The 20016-nt window shown below is 38.0% G+C and overlaps 1 protein-coding gene and 1 pseudogene across 1 annotated transcript in view; both read right to left on the minus strand.

The window, feature by feature from the left end:
• Positions 1-20016, minus strand: part of Ryr2 (ryanodine receptor 2) — a 466338-nt gene that overhangs the window by 402274 nt on the left and 44048 nt on the right. The window contains exon 4 of the mRNA XM_052156653.1: positions 2165-2185. Within this exon, the coding sequence (XP_052012613.1) occupies positions 2165-2185 (21 nt within the window). The remainder of the gene's footprint in view (positions 1-2164; positions 2186-20016) is intronic.
• On the minus strand, positions 14749-15559 carry LOC127665189 (dimethyladenosine transferase 2, mitochondrial-like; annotated as a pseudogene).

The following is a 20016-nucleotide window of genomic DNA, read 5'->3' on the forward strand; positions in this document are numbered from 1 at the left end:
ACCTGGCAGGAGACAGTAGAGGTTACTTCCCAAACCCATTGGCTCAGGGATGTGGCCAAAGTGAACTGGGATCCCTAACTAAGCAAAACTTCAGAGAACCAGAGGTTTGTCCCAATAGGATATCATGATGACTGCCAGGATGAAACTAGTGTGACAGAAATGACCATGGCACACTACATCTGTGACGACGAGTAAGGCCATCCTAGCTGGACACAAGGGGCATAGAAGGAAGCACCTCACAGAGCAAGGTGAGCAGATCCTAGCTGTGGTGTCTAGCAATTACCTCCAAGATGAAACGCCCCATACTGCAGGTGAAGATGAGTAAAAGACAGAATTTTCTAAAGGGAGGTGAAACATTTCATCCTGCAGAGAAACACCTTAAAACTCAGGAAGCAAATGACTCAAAGTCTTCAGGAAATTCCTGAAACTGACTAGATTCTCTAGGGCCCTGCCTCTTAGGAAAGGCCTCCATGAGATGCCTGTAAAGCACTTTCTCAATTAGTGATCAATAGGGGAGGGCCCATTGTGGGTGGTGCCATCCCTGGGCTGGTAGTCCTAGGTTCTCTAAGAAAGCAAGCTGAGCAAGCCAGGGGAAGCAAACCAGTAAGTAACATTCCTCCATGGCCTCTGCATCAGCTCCTGCTTCCTGGCCTGCTTGAGTTCCAGTCCTGACTTCCGTTGGTGATGAACAGCAATGTAGACGTGTAAGACGAATGAATCCTTTCTTCCCCAACTCCCTTCTTGGTCATGACATTTTGTGCAGGAATACAAACCCTGACTAAGACAGGGATTAATCAAAGAGGTATCATAGCTGTGCTTGGAAAGAGTTTATAGCCCACCAGGAAAAGTTTGAGCATGGGTCAGAATTTGTCACAGAGGAAAATATACATATAATTTTAGATCTGGGCGGTGGGGCCAGGGGCGGTGGGGGCAGGGGCGGTGGGGGCAGGGGGGAGGAACACAGATAGGCAGGCAAGTCAGCAGCAGTTTAAGAGAAGGTTAAAACTCTCCTAGTACTATACATAATATGGACGTTCTCAAAGAGCAGTAGAGATGTCATCAACATGGAAGCGGGAAGCTTCATCATTAGAAACTGCTCAGATGTAAATGGCTGCAAGAGGAACAAAGGGAGAAAGAAATTGGGAACATCCACATGGACACACAGTTTTCGGGGATCACTTTGAAAGGCCCCTGGGCAGGGTAGACAAGATGTGGAAACACCCGAACACTGTGTTAAAAGAAGCAGATCCCAAGATAAGGCTGGAAAGAGCTGGGCAGCAAGATAAAGCTGAACAAAAGCAGGCCCAAGAGTGATGGATGCCGATGGCAAAATGGAGTAGCAACTTCGGTCTGTCTCAAGAGAGCCCTCCTATGAACTTAAGCTAGTCAAAGCAAACACTAAGGAAAGTTGTCGCCACTTTGTACTGAGGGACAAACGGAGTCGGGATATAAACCCTCAAACCTTGGAGTATTAACAGAAAGAACCTGGATCCTTTGGTAGGTGGATTTTAAGGGATCCCGGCTCTAATTTTTCTCCTCCTGCTCACCCACACCTCATTTCCTTGTCTCTCTTTTCTTTCCTTACCAACGTTTCCTAACCGATGAAGAGACAGTTAAGTACCAATGCCATCGTTACCATAACATAGGCTGCTAACAGTGTGGACCCCAGACTATCTCCAGACACCTGGGACTACCCTTCTGCATGGTAAAGCCTTTCATCTTCATTTTCCATCTTCCATTTCCAAGTTTGCATGGATACAGGAAAAGCCTTGCAGTTTTCTATACAAAACCTGGAAGAATACTGAGCCTGTGCTGCAGCACATTTGAGATGGAACATTCACTTTTGTTTAACAGGACATATTGAATATTAGAAACAAAACCCTTCCTGTGTCCAGAGACACACTGACATTTGTATAATTAAGTCCAATTATGTAAAACAGTCTGGTTTGGGATTGGAGAGTCCTTTGACGAGCCTGTTGATGGTGATAATTCAGACACAAAAGGTTCTAACTGGTGACCTGTGAAATGTATTCATTGTAACCGAGCAGTTAGTTCAAACACTAAAAGAAGGCTATGCTAGGAAGCAAAATTAAAAAGCTCAGAGGCAGCAGCGAACATGCGCTTTTCAACCATAAGTCCTTTGTAAATGCAGGGAAACACATACCCATTTTTCCACATCAACCTGCTGTGGAAAGAAAAAGCCAAAAAAAATATTAAAACAAAACAAACAAAACAGAAGCTCCTAACAATGTTTCCAATGGCTATCTCAGTCAACTGAATGTGACCCCTGACCCAAAAACTACTTCCCACTCTAAAGAATACACAACAGTGTCAAACTTTTCATTACCAGCAATTCTCCTCAGTGCACAAAAGCAATCTCAGTTAATGAAGCAGTCCCACAGGTATTCTAAAACTGAAGCAGGTCCAGAAGATAGCCGGGTGAGCCCAGGGTGAGCCCAGCTGAGATAGGACTCTCAAGCACAGTCCCCCACCTGGATGGTAAACGCCCCTCCCACCAGGTGCCATTTAATTACAGAAAGAAATCACAGTCTGGACATACAGTGCTTCGTGGAAACTTCCCTTACAACAGTAAAAGCAAAATTTCTCTTACCTCATTCTTTTGAGCATAACATAAAATTCCACAGTGGACCAAAAAAAAAGCATAATTTGTAAAGTATTATTGATTTAAATCACACTCAGATTGATTTAAATTATTTTTATTAGTGAAGTTCATGGTATTCTAATCATAGTGTGATTCTTTAAAGAAAATAAAATAGGTGACATTAGTATTATACCCTCAGTGTAGAAAGGAAAAATAAAAGCAAAATCACATGTCAACAAGAATGCCTTTTAGAATGTTCTTGGATTCCATTCTGAAGGGACACAGTTCTAAAATTAAATCTCCACCACTCACCCTGAGATAGAATGTGTGATTTGTGTCCTGTGAAAACTGATGTTTACTACCTACTCTTACGCATGAATTATGTTAACTTTTGTGCTTAGAAAATTTTATCAATCAGATAAAGAGCTAAAGCCATTTAAGAAGAAATCCAGGGTGTAGCTAAGTATCTCCACCTCTTGCAAGCAACACTTGCTAAATGTGATAAATAATGTTAAGATTGAGCATGGTGGCACAGTCCTTTAATCCCAGGACTCAGGAGATGGAGGCAACAATCTCAGTGAGTTCAAGGCCAACCAGAGCTACATAGTGAGACCTTGTCTACAAAAAAATGTAAACAATAAATGGCAAGAAAAATCAACCTAAATAAAGCCCTTATTGCCAAAGACCTTTCAGCACAGAGCATTCTGGCTGTCTGAGGGATGTGTTTGGTTGCTGGAGGCACCTGCTCTAAAGCAACTTTCCCTTACACTCTAAGGAAGTGCAAACTGCTCTTCTGAAGGTCCCGAGTTCAATTCCCAGCACCCACATGGCAACTCAGAACTGTCTGGGGTCTTCTAGTGTGCAGATGTACATGCAGACAAAGTGTGTGTGTGTGTGTGTGTGTGTGTGTGTGAATAAAACCTTTAAAAAAGAGAAATCACCTTCTAAAAAAGAAACACAAAAGCCAGGTGTGGTGGCACACGCCTTTAATCCCAGCACTTGGGAGGCAGAGGCAGGCGGATTTCTGAGTTCGAGGCCAGCCTGGTCTACAGAGTGAGTTCCAGGACAGCCAGGATTACACAGAGAAATCCTGTCTCGAAAAACCAAAAAAGAAAAGAAAAGAAAAGAAAAGAAAAGAAAAGAAAAGAAAAGAAAAGAAAAGAAAAGAAAAGAAAAGAAAAGAAACGGAGAGGAGAGGAGAGGAGAGGAGAGGAGAGGAGAGGAGAGGAGAGGAGAGGAGAGGAGAGGAGAGGAGAGGAGAATAAAATAAAAGAAAATTGTGGTTCAGCTGTCACAAACTGTCCTGCTCCAAATGGACCAATCTTATATTTGTATTCTTACAAGAAAAAAATTTCAAATTATTTCTTTTCCATATTTACCAGGAAAATTTTAATACTATAAATAATTATATGGTACCATCATGTTCACATTTAAATGCTAGTCATTCACATAGCACACAGAGTAAAGATAAGCATACCAGAGTAAAGATAAACACTGTAGGATTTATCAGAAGACAGACTTGGGGATCAGGCCATACTTAGCTGCAGTTACAGGAGTTTTAATAATTATACATTAGTAGTTGGTGAGAATGACGCGACCCATCCTCTCTCCAGATACCCAGAGACAGGCGCTTAGCAACAGCAAGTGCTGGGCAGTGAACAGTCAGCCAGACACACGAGACAAGGACCACAGGGCTGTACTGACACACAAGCCAGGCAGAGTGATGTCATGGCACGACTCTTGTCAATCAACATTAATCACATTTTGCAATTCCTGAGAATAGTGAGGAGAAAAAAAATCAATTTCCATGGCGGTAATCAAGAAATTCGCAAACACAAAAGAAAAATCTCCAAAAACTTGATCAGTTTTAGAATCTAAGCAACCATCAAATTCATAAAAAAAAATGGACTTTTTTCTAAGAATTTATTATATGATGGGAAGGTCAGTTGTTGTTGTTGTTTTCATTTTTAAGACAAGACTTCACATAGCACAGGCTTGAGCTTCCTTCCTTGTAGCTGAGAATGACCTTGGGTTTCTAACCCTCCTATCCTACTTCCCACATGCTGGTTACAACCTGCTTAGTTCATTCAGAATTCAGGGCCTTGTGTGTACTAAACTACATCCCTAGCATCACTATGTGGAAGTTTAAAGAAACACATTCATCCTATCATGCTAGAGAAAATACTGTAATATTTGTAGCAGATTATACTAGATGTTTTGTCGTATGATCATTAATAAAAAAAAGAGCAGCCTCATTTTAAAAACAAAATTCTCTCAGAAGAAATGCTCATTTAAATGTCAGCTTGACTTAGCACAGGACACAGCCAAAATACAAAATAACCCAAGCTGAAATTGTATCATTAAAGGAAAATAAACCCAACAGATAATTCTTATACTGTCTGGGTTTGTTTTAATTACAAACGAATTCACAAAAAGACAGGAATCGCCTGCCTCATACAGTTTACAACATCTTACATCTTAAACAAAATGTAATTTTCCTAGTCAAATGTATTCCTCCTAGTCAAACACCCACTTCTCAAGAGAAAGGTAAGGTTCTAAAAAATCAGGAAGTCAGTGAAATTTAAAAAATACAGAAAGTGACAAGACTGACAGGCCCTCTTCCTAAAAAGTATAAAAGGTTACTGGAAAGAGTGTCTGGGGAGCTGCCTGCAAATCTTCTAAACCCCATTAACTGCCCTCTGGATGTACAGTAACAGTTACTATGACAGTTGTAGTCTTACACCAATGGTCAATTGGCTTAGGTATTCCTTATCGTTATGCTGGTCTTGACTCGCTAAGTATATAAGCTCTATCACCAGTGATATAAATGTATGATCATTATATTTGTCTTAAAAATCAACTGTGACTTTGTAAAGACACTTGAATCTTTTTTCAATACTGCTTCCTGTCCTGTTACTGCTCAGCCAGTAACATCACTACTCCAGCCATGCACACACATTCTCAGACTATTGTTTTTATTTTTACTGTAATTTCATGTGGTCAATAGCTTATGTTTGTCAATCAAGCAACAGAAAAAGTAGTATTCAGGCCTCCTACATGTTCAGCCTCCTGTTAGCCCTACTTAAATTTTAATCTGAATATTCTATTCACTTACATTTAGCTTTATTGCTACATTGTATTTATCATTTTATTGGTATCCTGGTCTTGTTACATTGTTTCTGAAATATAACTTACAGAGTTAGTGCTATATCTCTATAACACTAGAGATATAGCACCTGCCTATTATGTGCACAGTTCTTAGCTTGATCCTCTACCCACCCCACCCACGCCTGCCCCCAACAACTGACCATAGAAAGAAGGGAAAGGAAAGTAGAGAAAGAGAAGGGGGGAAGGGACGGGAGGGGAGAGGAGGGAAGGGCAGGGAATTGAAGCCATTTACACTTCATAATTTGACATATGAAAAAGCACATAATTAACAAATGGGGTTTTCCCATATGTAGAGAGCAGAAAGCCACCACCATAATCTAAATTCCGTTCTTAAGTCTTTTTATTCTTGTCTTTTATGTTAATCAAATATTTTTATTTCATTTCCCCTAAAGGCTGCTGAATACACCAGTCTTTTCCATGCTAAAGACTGCCTAGGCATTAATGGTATTTAACATTCTAGTACAAATTAGTAACTGCAGCACATTCCAGAAAAAGCAGTTTTTGTCTTCCAACTTTTGGTGTTATCAATCATTTCAACAGCAGGTATACATTTACTATTTGTATTTATGTGTACATGTGTTCAAGTATGAGTTTATGTGTATCACATACATGCAGGTGTCTGTATCAGATCTCCACTGTATGCTGCTACACCAATACTGGGAACTGAACCTAAGTCCTCTGCAAAAGTGGTCACTACTCTTAACTTCTAAGCTATCTCTCATACCCCAGAGCACATATATTTTAAACCCCAGGCATACTTCAAAGTACTTCTTTTGTGCAGGGATTCTGACTCCATATCTCTAGGTACCTTGGAAGTTTCCATTGTCTCTGAAACATATTTCTCATGTAACCTAATACTCCTTATTAGAGTTAACAAATTCTAAATTAGTCATTTTTAAATGTCCCTAATTTAAGGTCTTTTAAATTTTCATCCCCAAAGTTACAATACTGATCAATTGTTCTCTGGAAACAAAATTACTGATTTTTCCCCTTTCCAAATGTTTCCTGTAAAGTCTGACTCAGATGAGAAACAATGTAAAACAAACATTGCTTGGGTTTTTTAATTTCTTTCCATGCAAAACTTGTTATATATATATTATATGTGGACTCTGTAATACCAGATATTTGTTAAATGATCAAACTGCCAATCAACACAGAATTAAAAGAAATTCACATAGTTATGTTGGAATGTTAATACTTAACATTCTAACTGTTCGAGTTCAACAGTGAGTTTTTCCCCTGAGAGGAAAGATTCTAATTCTTACTGCAGATCTTCTGCCTAAGGCACAGTAGCAGGCTTCCCAGAATGCCCTTCTTAACTACTAGACACAACAGCCACTAAGGAGTCTTTCGAGTCTCCTTTTCAATTCATTTTTAAACAAATATGTGTGGGTGGTGCTTGAAAGTTCAGATACCCAGCAAGGTCAAAGGAGTGAGTCAGATCTGCAGCTGGAGTCACAGGTAATTATGAACTACATGGTATGGATGCTGGGAACTGAGCCACAGACCTCTGGAAGACCACTTCTTTCCCATACTAGTATGTATTTTCTTTTTAAAAAAGTATTTTTACTTTTCTATATATGGATATTTTGTCTGCATTATGTCAGTATACCACATATATGCTTTATACCCACATATACCAAAGGTTGGGGATGGAGCCTCAGGAACTGGAGTTACAGATAGTTATTAGCCACAATGTGGGTGCTAGGAACCAAACCTAGATTCTCCACAAGAGCAGCTAGTGCTCTTAACAACTGAGCCATCTCAATACATACTATCAAATACTGAGTCATCTTGAGCCTCTTAATATGTACTTGCAAATAACAGAATCAGAGAGTATTTAGATCTCAAAGTGAGGCCTCTGAAGTGTTTCCAGGAACAGGCCAAGTAATTTCAAAATGGAAAATGCAAAGCAGTGAATGAGGACACATGGACACAGCATTCTTATTAGAGAGATTATAAATGCTAAAGCCATATCTGCCCCTGAGAATAATAGCTCTGGTGTGTATTTTTAAACTGCATGAGACTGCAAAATTCTTTCTGCTGTCAGTTTGAGAAAAAAAATTTACCATAAATTTAATTAAGCAAATGAAGCCACAAAAAGAAAGTCCAGTAATTTGCTGAATTATATACATTAGTCCAACTTTTCTTTTTGCTCTACTTTGTATTAAATGACCCACAATGTTTCCATTTTGCCAGATCAGTCAGTCATGACTAGTCACCTCAGGAGTCCTAGACCTTCACATGTGACCTAATTCAGTAAAAAGTACTTATAATTTTTATTCAGCAACTCATTTTCCTCCCTCTTAAAGTTTAAAGCAGGCAGCAGAACACTGAGATCTCCTCAATTATTGCTTCTGTAGAAGCAGGATCATGACTGTATTATGACTTAAATGAAACCCGAATTGGGACAAACTAGGGGGAATGTGCACATTTTAAGCTCTGGACTGCCGATACCTCTTCTCACAAAGCCAAGAGTGTGTCAGAGTGGTTGTTGGATAAGTTTTCATGCCAACAAATTCAAATGTCAGGTCCCTAAGTTAATAACAGGCAGCTGGCTGCTGGGTGGGCAGCCTATCAGAATTATTTAGCACAATTAAATGCTACAAGGAATCTCATTTGAGACAACTGAAAAAAAAAAAAACCTATAAGAACCTGAATAATGTGTGAAGGGAAAAATGCAGCTACTTAGGATGAACCTTATTGGACGAGGTTCTACCATGGGATAAATTGGATACATTTCTATAATGCACAATCATTGTTATTTGAGGAATAATAATAGACATACTTGTGGCCAGGTTTAACTTTGACACTCAAGCCTGGGACTGCGTAGGAATTTAATGTGTTTTAAAAGACTTGATAACCAACACAAAGGACAAGAATCATTAGCCATGGATAATGATAGGTCTATTGCTTAACTATTAGGAGAAAGATACTAGATATTAACCTTAAGGAAACCCCTAGACATCATTAAAAAATACTCCCTCTCCATAAACTGTGAAAAAATGGTGTGTGCAGAGACGAACAGTGGATTTAAAGTAACTCCAGCCCTCTTTCATAACTCCTGGCCCTCTTCCTTTACAACTAGGGCTTTACATATGCCAAGAAGGGCCATAGACAATAAGATGAGTTATGAATTCACAGTCAACACTCAGAAGAGTACTCATGGAATGCGCATCAAGAGTTAAGACCTCAGGCACTCCAAGAGATCAGGGCATGTGCATGAAGCATGTGGAGACTTATATGTGCGCCAGGCTCCCCAGAGTGATATGGGCTTATCGGAGTAAGAAATACCCCTATCAGACCCATATGTAACTGTCTAGAAAACATAATTAAGATGGGGAACTAAACATCTAACTTTGGTTATTATGTTCCTGTAAATTCTTCTAAAGAGTTTTAAGAACTAACTAGTAGTTATCAAATAAAGTCAAGAAACTTAAAAGACACTGACAACTGACCTTCCCACATAGTACTAGTCTAACAAAAATCATGACAAGTAATAAACCCTTTCTTCCTTAAGCTATCTTTGGCCACAATTTTTATTATCGCAATAGCATAAAAGTAACAAATATACCAGTAATTCTGCAATAGATCATCACATGAATTAATCCTTTTGTTAATTTGCTAGGAAGTAGCTATATGTAAATATATTTACATAACAATTCATAAATATATTCATATTGTAAGCACACAAGAAATCTGAGAAAAATGTCCAAATTGAATGATTCTAATAAAATCAAATAACCTATACATTCAGGATTCATAATCTAAAACAGCCTATAACTCTGCCACTGTGATTAAATTACACACTGATTAGACTGACCTCCTTATTGAGTTTGATGTGGGAGTCAAATGCAGACTCATGTAGCCTTTCTTCCTGAATATAAAGAAAACAATATCTACAAATAGATGATGCACATTTCAATCACAGACATCCACATTCTATATACAAGAAAATAGGTGAGGTTCAGCAAATGTGTGCAGCTGGAGGCAGTTTAGGAAATTATATTCCCATTTAATTTAAAGTTCCAATTCTGTGTGTAAAGGGAAAGCCATCTTCACATACATGGGCTTTTAGACACAACAGGGAATGACACATCTATCAGGAAAATCTCAAGTTACTGGTATCCAGGGCTCCTCCCTGAAATGCTCATTGTTAGTTGTACTTGAGAAGAATGTTCCAGAAAACAGATGTAAACAGAACCCAGCCCCTCAACAGTGTAAGTTAGAGTAGACAGCTGAGACTAGAAATTTCTCATATAAAGAGGTAGTGACATCATACTGGCTACTCCATAAAGCATGAGTCCATTAAGCATTTCCTAGATATGAGGGTGGACTGAAAGAGGGCTGAGCTTTCCCTTGAATTTTAGAGCACATATAAATACACTGAATGACTGTGATGGCCACTGTCAATTGTCAGATTGAGCAGATCTGGAATCAGCCAGGAAACAAGTTCCCTGAGATCAACTGTAGAGGGTTATGTTCATTAGCATTTGGCCATGAATGGAGTGGAGGTAGATATCTTAACTAGATTCAAGAGGGAAGATTCTCCTTGTGTGGGTGTCACCATACCATGGCTTAAGTCCTGGACTGCATAAGAAGAGGAGCTCAACACTAGCATTCATCAGTCTTTGCCTCCCAATTGTGGCTATAACCTGACCTCCCTTCCTTCCTGCCTCTTTGCCTTCCCCACCATGGTGGACTGCACCACAAACTGAATCAAAATAGACCCTTCTTCTTCCATTAGAGTGTTTTTGGCTGATGCCTTTAGATGATAACAAGAGCTTTAACTAACACGCCTGATTACACTTACCTCTGCCCAGTACACAGGAACTAATAAATATGTGAGTTCTAGAAGTGTAAGATGATAGATAGCAATGTTTCAAGCCACTGCATGACAGTGGTGACCATTTGTTTCAAGAGACAGAGGAAAATACATCTGAGACCTGTGGATATTTGGTGTGCTGAGTAAAATGATATACCTATGCAGAGGATATTATATTCACCCCATAGTTCATAGTTGCTTTCTTCTGGGGGAGGGTAGATAGACAAAGCTGCACACTCCTCCTCAACCTCTGTGCCTGAACACGCTGGAAAGCCTCCCCCGTGGGTGGCATGTCCTATGTCTGTCACAGATTTAAGTCTCATGACTCCATGGGAGAAATGCTATTGTTTTGTCTCACTCTATAAATAAAAAGCCATGGGGTAGAGAGATTGCTCAGTGGCCTGCCAGGATTTGTACTTGAGGAGTAGACTGCACAATCCTATTACTTGGCCACTACAAGACACAGCATCAGACTCCCTGAATTTCACCTTTTGTTCTTGCATGGGTACAAGATCATTTTTTAATGCACTTATTTTTCTGAAGTAGGTGCTTCAAGGCTCAATACATGACTCATAGAAACTCATTTATAGTGCTCTGATATTTTTAAAATGTATTTTTAAAAATTCATCTACCAGTGAATTCAGCTAGTAGCCATTTGGTGCACCTGTGAGTGTTCTCAGAGTACACGACTCAAAGAGATAAAATTCTATGAGAATAAAATGTATCACATTCTACAACTCACTTTTCACACACACACAAAAAAAATAGAACTAACTTACATCTGCTAACTCTACCAACGATTAAGCCACTGAGATATCCCTGTCCTTTTCATTAGAAGAAAAAACTGGTTAGAAATCAGCAGTATGCTTACAGTTTCATATCAAATAAACTAGTTTAGCAAATGGAACCATTCAAGTGACTTTAAGAATACCTCTGAACCAAGTGTAGTGGCTCTTGCCTATAATTCTAGCATCTGGGAGTCTGAGGCAGGAGGATTTCTGAGACTGTCTATTATACAAAGTGATTTTTTTCCCTCAGAAAATAATGAATACTGATGAAAATGTCATGTATTCTCATACTAGAAGTTCCATTTTCCATCTGAATTCTAAAGAATGGCATGATAAACTATTCCTGGAAACAAATTTGAAATTATCTCATGCAAATAATTTTAATAGTAACCCTAATTGTATGGGGGATGAGCTTAAAAATTAGGAAAAAATTCAGAGTCAGAAATAAGAAATCCTATATACTTAGCATAGTCCTCACAGAACACTGTAACTGTTTTTCTGACCCTCCAATCCCAGAACCATCAATGGTGAAATTGACATTAGTTACCATTAGAGTCACAGAGACTTTATATGGCATAGCTTATTTCCAAGTATCAAAAAAGTAGCATTAAATAAATGAATGGAATTCAATTCACTGAAGATACAACCTTATCTTATATTCTTAATATTTATCATATCCTAAATTTTATTTACTTTAAAAGCATCACTAGTAATCTATAGTAAACAGCTAAGATCCACAATGAGATATACCTATCATGAGTTAAACTGAATAAGTGACAGAAACACAAACATACTTCCCCATCTGAGAACAGGCTATATGGGCAAGCTCTGGCTAATTCTGATTACATCTTCCTAGATTATGTTACAGCTATTTTTTAGAGTCTAATTTTAATTTTAGTTGAGAACTTCATACATGAACACTGCATTTGGCTTACTTCCCCAGCTCCTGCCGTGTACCCCTTCTTCCCAAGTCATTAGTACTTGTTGTTGTTGTTGTTATTGTTGTTGTTGTTGTTGTTGTTGTTGTTGTTCTTCTTCTTCTTCTTCTTCTTCTTCTTCTTCAGTTTCTATTGTTTCATGTGTATTTAATATGTACACATGTATATACAACCTACTTAACTCATTTAGCATTGCTGGTAATGAGTGCAAGGCTGATCACTTGGGACTGGATAACCTATATGGAAACTGGTCCCTTTTTCAATAGCCATTGATCTCCTTAAGCTCCTCATCTAGGGACCTAGTTGTCTACCCCTGCCCAGCTTGTCATGTCAGTTTGTGTTGTTGTTAAGTTCGTTTGTTCAACTATATGCTTATGATTTCCTGGGTGCAATTTCTCTCTCATGTCTTGGGGCCACTATCTAGCTGAAGACATCCTAGGCCGCTAGCTCTTACTTCCTCAACTTCCACTTATATTTAAGGCTCAGAGAAAATACTATATACCTTGGAATATAGTATATTCCAAACAGCAGTCAAATAGTCATTAGCCAAGGCCAAAAGGGACAAGGTTCTACAGTCTTCTAGAACCAAAGACTACCATTACCAATTCACGCTCCAAAATAGGTCATCCAAGTTGTGTGTTGCAGTTATGGCATTAAACAAAAGAGAAGCCTTTATGGCAAATGATCAGCACTGCAAACATTATGTTAGAAAGAAACTTCAATAAATCTCCTGAACAAGCTCTTTCCACCCCACCCCCATCCCTTCTCACTTGGCAGGTGTGCCCACAGAAGCAGAATTCAACTATGTGCTTTTTTAAAAAAAGTCATATAAAGAGAAGTGTATGTCAAATATTTTTGGTAAGTTAACCAAGATAAAAACCAACAAGAGCAAAAGTTAAACAAAGGGTTAAGCTTCTTGAAACTGGAATAGCAAGCCCTGCCGCAGTGTTTTAACATGATGGCATCACTAAGCTGCTCAACTAGTGTGGCAGATCTAGGGTATGGATTAGCCAAGATTCCATAAAGGAAGGAAGCCACCAAAATCAGAGAAAAGGTAGGCAGGAATGAGGTCCAGGAATCCCATTTGGGTTGCTCATGTATGAGAATTAAGAAAAGAATATGACTAGAACTCTGTTTGTTCAGAGACAGGATATCACACTGTAGCCCAGACTTTCTTAGAATCTACTATGTAGCCCCAGGCTGGACTCAAACTCATGGCAATTCTTCTGAGTGCTAGGATTTTAGGTATGACTGTTGAAAGTCACTTTAGTGAGTAGTAACTCTTCTACACCCAGCATCATTTGGTCATTACTCAAACTTGATGACATACCTTCCCTCTGAGGGGAAGACAGAGCTAAGATAGGGCAGTGCTGGGCTCCTCAAGCCCTGCCTCTGAACGCTGTTAGAGCAACCCCCACAAGCTGACCTAGGAAGAAGCAACCCACCCTGACGAGTTCAGAGGCAGACAAGAACTAAGAGCCATGGGAAATCCAGGATTGCAGAAGGAAAGATGTGTATGTGCAGAGGTCAGAAAAAAACCTAAAACCTGGAGCAAGATGCAGTGGACACAGCCCAACCGATGCACCCTTGCTGGGTGCTCTCTGCCCTCAGCATCTTCACCTGAAGGGGCAGCTGCTCCTCCTTCACCTGTGGGCCGCTGCTCGTTGCCCTTCACTGCTGTGATTCTCTGAATAGCAAACACTAATGGAATTCAATGAAATGTACAAGTATCTCAGAGCTCTATCTCTGTTTTACCACACAATGGACTCTCTTATCACTGTGGATGAAATAATCCAGAATGCTTTTGGTTTAGAGAGGTATTATGTGTCTGGGGAAAGAGGATATGCATATCTGCTGAGTTCAGGAGACTCATTTCCTGTCAGGCCAGCAGCATTGCCAGGTGCACAGCCTAGCCCTGAGTTGATGACATATGCATGCCAAAGGGTAACAGGGCCATTAAAGGGCGAAACAGCCATAAGCCATGTTGGGAAATAGTCACAACCCAAGAAGACTTCCTAACCTAGACCTCCTAAAGATCCATTATAATATACCCCAAACTGTTCACACCACCCCTCCTATATCAGACAGTGGTTCTCAACCTTCCTAATGCTGTGGCCTTCTAATACAGTTCTTTATGCTGTGGTGATCCCAATCATAAAATTAGTTTCATTGAAACTTCGTAACTGTATGTTTTACTATAGTTGTGAATCTTTTTTTTTTCTGATAAAACTGACAAGTTTTCATTTTATTTAACTTTGAATAATACTTCAGCCACTGTTTTTCCTGTGTATCAAAGGTATCAACTTGAGAAGAAATTTTGTGCCAAACAAGGATGGTTTCTCTTCTGTTAAAAAAGGACACAAACTTCTTGAAATTCAGTTTTCATTCATCACATAATTTCAAAACTAATGAACAAACAGCTCTGGCTCATTCATGGCTTGTAGATTTTTTTCCCCAGCGGTCAATGTCCTCCAAGTAGTAGTCACAGATCCATTTAAAGACAGAGTCTTCCAATGCTCGACAGTTTCAGAGACTTTTGAAGTTGTGAGGATACAGTCTAGCAGCTGTGTCTCCAGGGTTTTTTCTTATCTGCCTCAGTATATTAATTGGATAAACCGTACTCAGTGAATATAAGGTGTACTATGAGGGCATTTTGTTCCCCAAAGCAGTGCTTTACCAAGTGAAAAAATATATAATAGTTCCAAGGACTTAGGTTTTCTGTAAATAAAATCCTATTAGGGGTCATTCGAACAAGATATAGGTTTTATTTCAGTAAATTTAATGATTCCCCATGCTTTGACTTTTCTAAGTGCCCATTTTCAGTATGCACACTAAATGAAGACCAAGGTTCCATGTGCAGAAACAATCTTGCAAACCACTTACCAAAGCACACCCAATACTTGATATAAACCTGGCCTTTTAGGAGTTGCTATTAGTTTCCGGAATTCTTTTCTACTAACAAACATATTCAGTTCTACTCCTCCATATCTGTATATATTCTCAGGAGTCCAGATTGAATAGAATTTTCCAAAGTACTCATCTTTCATGTTTATTTGGTAGGATTCCAAATACTTTTATAGGAACACCTGCTGACCAAGGACTGCTTTTATTCTCAGGTTCTGAAAAATTGTACATGAACTCACATCTGGTCCTACACTTCCTGATATCTAGAATCCATTTTAAAGAAGTCACAGTGGACCACCTGTGGCTCTCCATCCATAGTCTTCCTTAAGGACCCCAAATGTGAATCTCAATTAATCTGTATTTTCTGATGGCCTTAGCTCCCCGTGAACGTGTCATTTTATTCCCAAACAGGTAGAAGCCTATAGATTGAGAAATGATACTATAGGAGAGTCTAGCCACACTCTACATCCTAGCTAACATTTGTGACAACCACGTGGGGCTTTGAAAGACGCTGATCTAACTTCTCACAGGGATGTGTGGTAGAAATATTCAAGTTAGAGAACAATTCAAAACTAAATTTGACTAAGTAAAAGCATTGCAGCAGTGTGTCTGTGTGTGTGTGTGTGTGTCCAGAATTCTAACAATAAAAGGTTAAAAACACAACTCCCTAAATGCTATTTTAAATTGTTTCCTCTGGGCATGGGATATCAGAACTTAGCTAGTTCAGCCTCAGGGATTCAGCGTTTAGAAAAGGCAGCTTTGCAATATAAAAATTTAACACTGAGACTGAGGTAAGCCAGAATCCACAACAATTGAAAAGCAGTATACATAAACACAAACAGTTGTTTAGAGTTTTGTTTGTAAAGACAGATTCAATTTCCGAATGGGCGTGCCTGTGCTATTTAAATTTCCGAATGGGCGTGCCTGTGCTATTTAAATTTCCGAATGGGCGTGCCTGTGCTATTTAAAAGCCACGAGAGGCTGCTCCAGAAAGAAGCCAGTTTCAGCACATATTTCATCTTCTCGTAACTTAGCTTCACCGCAGGAGAATGGAAAGCCTTGACAAATGGAAGATAAATTCTAAAAACTTCAGACCTTTTGATATGGGAAGTCTGTATTTTGTAGTCACCAAAGGTGACTTTTAAATAACAGAAAGCACGTAACATGCCTGTGGGCTGGTAAAAGAGCTTTCCGTTTAACAGTGAATAAAATCACTGTTCTTCGCCGTATTTAGTCATTATGTTAAAACTTTTCTATCTTCAACCCATCATTTTTTTCCTAGGGATCTATACCTTGTAGTGGAATTGCTAGACCATGTGACAGTTGTATTTCTCATTTTGGGGGCATCTTCAAACTGTCTCCGACAATCATTAGAGTAATGTTCACTCCTACCAACACTATGCAAGCACACTCCCTCACAGAATTTCTGAGATGTAATTTTTAAATCAACTAAATTTGCTATGTAAAACCATAATATTGTGAGATGGGTATAGTAAGGCCCTGTTAACACTCACGCTCCAACTTGTGCCTTAAAAGGAAACCTGGAAACGGAATCATTCTTGGTAGACTTTTTTTTTCATTTTATTTCTAAAGAATTGCAGACAAATATAAAACTTTCAGGAAAATAGCCATAAATGGTTTGTCCGGATTGGTCACACACATATCGCACACGTGAAAATTTAAAACTGATGGAAAAAAAAGTTTCAAGGTGTGTTTGAAAATCTTAAGGCTAAAAAAGTTAATATGTGGCATAGCTGATCAGTCACCATGTGAAACTTTATGACAATATATTTTTAATATGGAAAATACTATTCTTTAATGGAAAACTGAAGGTTGGGATTGAGAATGGGTTGTGAAAGACAAGAAATAACAAATAAACACTGCACAGGTCAAATAAGAAAGAGAAGCCTGTGCCAATCTATCATGCTATTTTTGTAGGTGACTGAGATAACAAACCTTCTATTTTCCTTTTTTATTTATTTTATGTATATGAGTAAACTTGTTGCTGTCTTTAGACACATCAGAAGAGGTCATCAGATCCCATCACAGATGGTTGTGAGCTGTCATGAGGTTGCTGGGAATTGAACTCAGGACCTCTGGGAAAGAAGCAGCCAGTGCTCTTAACTGCTGAGCCATCTCTCCTGTCTCTATCAAACTATGTTTATATTTCATAACCATTCATTGGATTACAAACATTAATGGCCCAAATTAGGGAATATGTAGAGAAATGTTAAACAAGAATATTTTTCTTTTTTTGAAAAGCATGTTCTTTTATTGAAAAAGGAAGTAAAAACATCTTATGATAAAATTGAAGACTTACATGGAAAATATTTCTGATAAAATAGAAGAGATATATAGAGAAACACATTAAAATTAACAATTTCCATGGAAAACTAGAGAGTAAAGTGGTAGACAAAAATGTTGCTAAATTAATTGAAAAATGAAATAGAAACATTTATGATAGAATTGAAGAATTACATGGAAAATATTTCTGATAAAATTGTAGAAAATATAGAAAAACATGTTAAAATTGAAGATTATCATGGAAAATTTTATATAGATATAATAATGGTAGGCATAAAAGTATTCCCAAGTTGATTGAAAGTGGAATTATAAACATTTTCTGATAAAGTTGAAGATTTATGGAAAGTATTTCTGTTAAAATTGAAGAAATATATAGAAAACATATTAAAATTAAAGATTATCATGGAAAATTATACACATAAAATGGTAGGCATAAAAAGAATTCTAAGTTGACTGAAAGAATTTTCAGTTAAAATTGAAGATCACATGGAAAATATTTCTGATAAAATTCAAGAAATATATAGACAAATATGTTAAAATGGACTATTTCATGAAGGATTATACAGATAAAAATGGTAGATATAAAAAACCTTTCTAAATGAATTGGAGGGGGAATGAAAAATATTTTGTGATAAAATCAGAGATTTACATGGAAAACATTTCTGATAAAATAGAAGAAATATATGGGAAAACATGTTAAAATTGAAGATTATTGTAAAAATGAATTCAGACATAAAAACATTCCTGGACATTTACCCAGACGATTCCCCATCATGTAATAAGGATATATGCTCCACTATGTTCATAGCAGCCCTATTTATTATAGCCAGAAGCTGGAAAGAACCCAGGTATCCCTCAACAGAAGAATGGATGCAAAAAATGTGGAATATATACACAATGGAGTACTATTCAGCCATTAGAAACAATGAATTCATGAAATTCTTAGGCAAATGGATGGAGCTGGAGAATATCATACTAAGTGAGGTAACCTAGTCTCAAAAGATCAATCATGGTATGCACTCACTAATAAGTGGATATTAGCCTGGAAAACTGGAATACCCAAAACATAATCCACACATCAAATGAGGTACAAGAAGAACGGAGGAGTGGCCCCTAGTTCTGGAAAGACTCAGTGTAGCAGTATAAGGCAAAACCAGAACAGGGAAGTGGGAAGGGGTGGGTGGGAGAACAGGGGGAGGGAAGGGGATTTAAGTGACTTTCAGGGAGTGGGGGGCCAGAAAAGGGGAAATCATTTGAAATGTAAATAAAAAATATATCGAATAAGTAAATAAATAACATTACTAAATTAATTGAAAGAGGAGTTACAAACATTAACTGATAAAATTGAAGATTTACATGAAAAATATTTGTTAGTCTATGTCTTTTTATTGGGAAATTGAGTCCACTGATGTTAAGAGATATTAAGGAACAATGATTGTTGCTTACTGTTATTTTTTATATCATTTTTATGTTTGTGCAGGTATCTTCTTTTTGGGTTTATTTGAAGATTACTGTCTTGCTTTTTCTAGGGTATAGTTGCCCTCCTTGTGTTGGTGTTTTCCATCTATTATCCTTTGTAGGGCTGGATATGTAGAGAGATATTGTGTAAATTTGGTTTTATCATGGAATATCTTGGTTTCTCCATCTATGGTGATTGAGAGTTTTGCTGGGTATAGTAGCCTGGGCTGACATTTGTGTTCTCTTATAGTCTGTATAAGATCTGCCCAGGATCTTCTAGCTTTCATCATCTCTGGTGAAAAATCTGGTGTAATTCTGATAGATCTGCATTTATAAGTTACTTGCCCTTTTCCACTTACTGCTTTTAATATTCTTTCTTTGTTTAGTGCATTTGGTGTTTTGATTATTATGTTCCAGGAGGACTTTCTGGTGTGGTCTAGTCTGTTTGGAGTTTTGTAGGCTTCTTGTATGTTCATGGGCATCTCTTTCTTTAAGTTAGGGAAGTTTTCTTCCATAATTTTGTTGAAGATATTTACTGACCTTTTAAGTTGTAAATCTTTGCTCTCTTCTATATCTATAATCCTTAGGTTTGGTTTTCTTATTGTGTCCTGGCTTTTGTGGATGTTTTGGGTTACCAGCTTTATGCATTTTGCATTTTCTTTGACTGTTGAATCAATGTTTTCTATGGTATCTTCAGCACCTGAGATTCTCTCTTCTATCTCTTGTATTCTGTTGTTGATGCTTGCATCTATGACTCCTGAATTCTTTCCAAGGTTTTCTATATCCAGAGGTGTCTCACTTAGTGATTTCTTTATTGTTTCGACTTCTACTTTTAGATCCTAGATAGTTTTGTTCAGTTCCTTCACTTGATTGTGTGTGTTTTCCTATAATTCTTTAAGTAATTTTTTTTGTGTTTTCTCTTTAAGGGCTTCTACCTGTTGACCCACATTCTCCTGTATTTCTTTATGGGAGTTATTTAAGTCTTTCTTGAAGCCCTCTATTAGCATCATGAGATACAATTTTAAATCC

This window comes from Apodemus sylvaticus, chromosome 14 (assembly GCF_947179515.1).
Source record: "Apodemus sylvaticus chromosome 14, mApoSyl1.1, whole genome shotgun sequence".
NCBI classification, from domain to species: Eukaryota; Metazoa; Chordata; class Mammalia; order Rodentia; family Muridae; genus Apodemus; species Apodemus sylvaticus.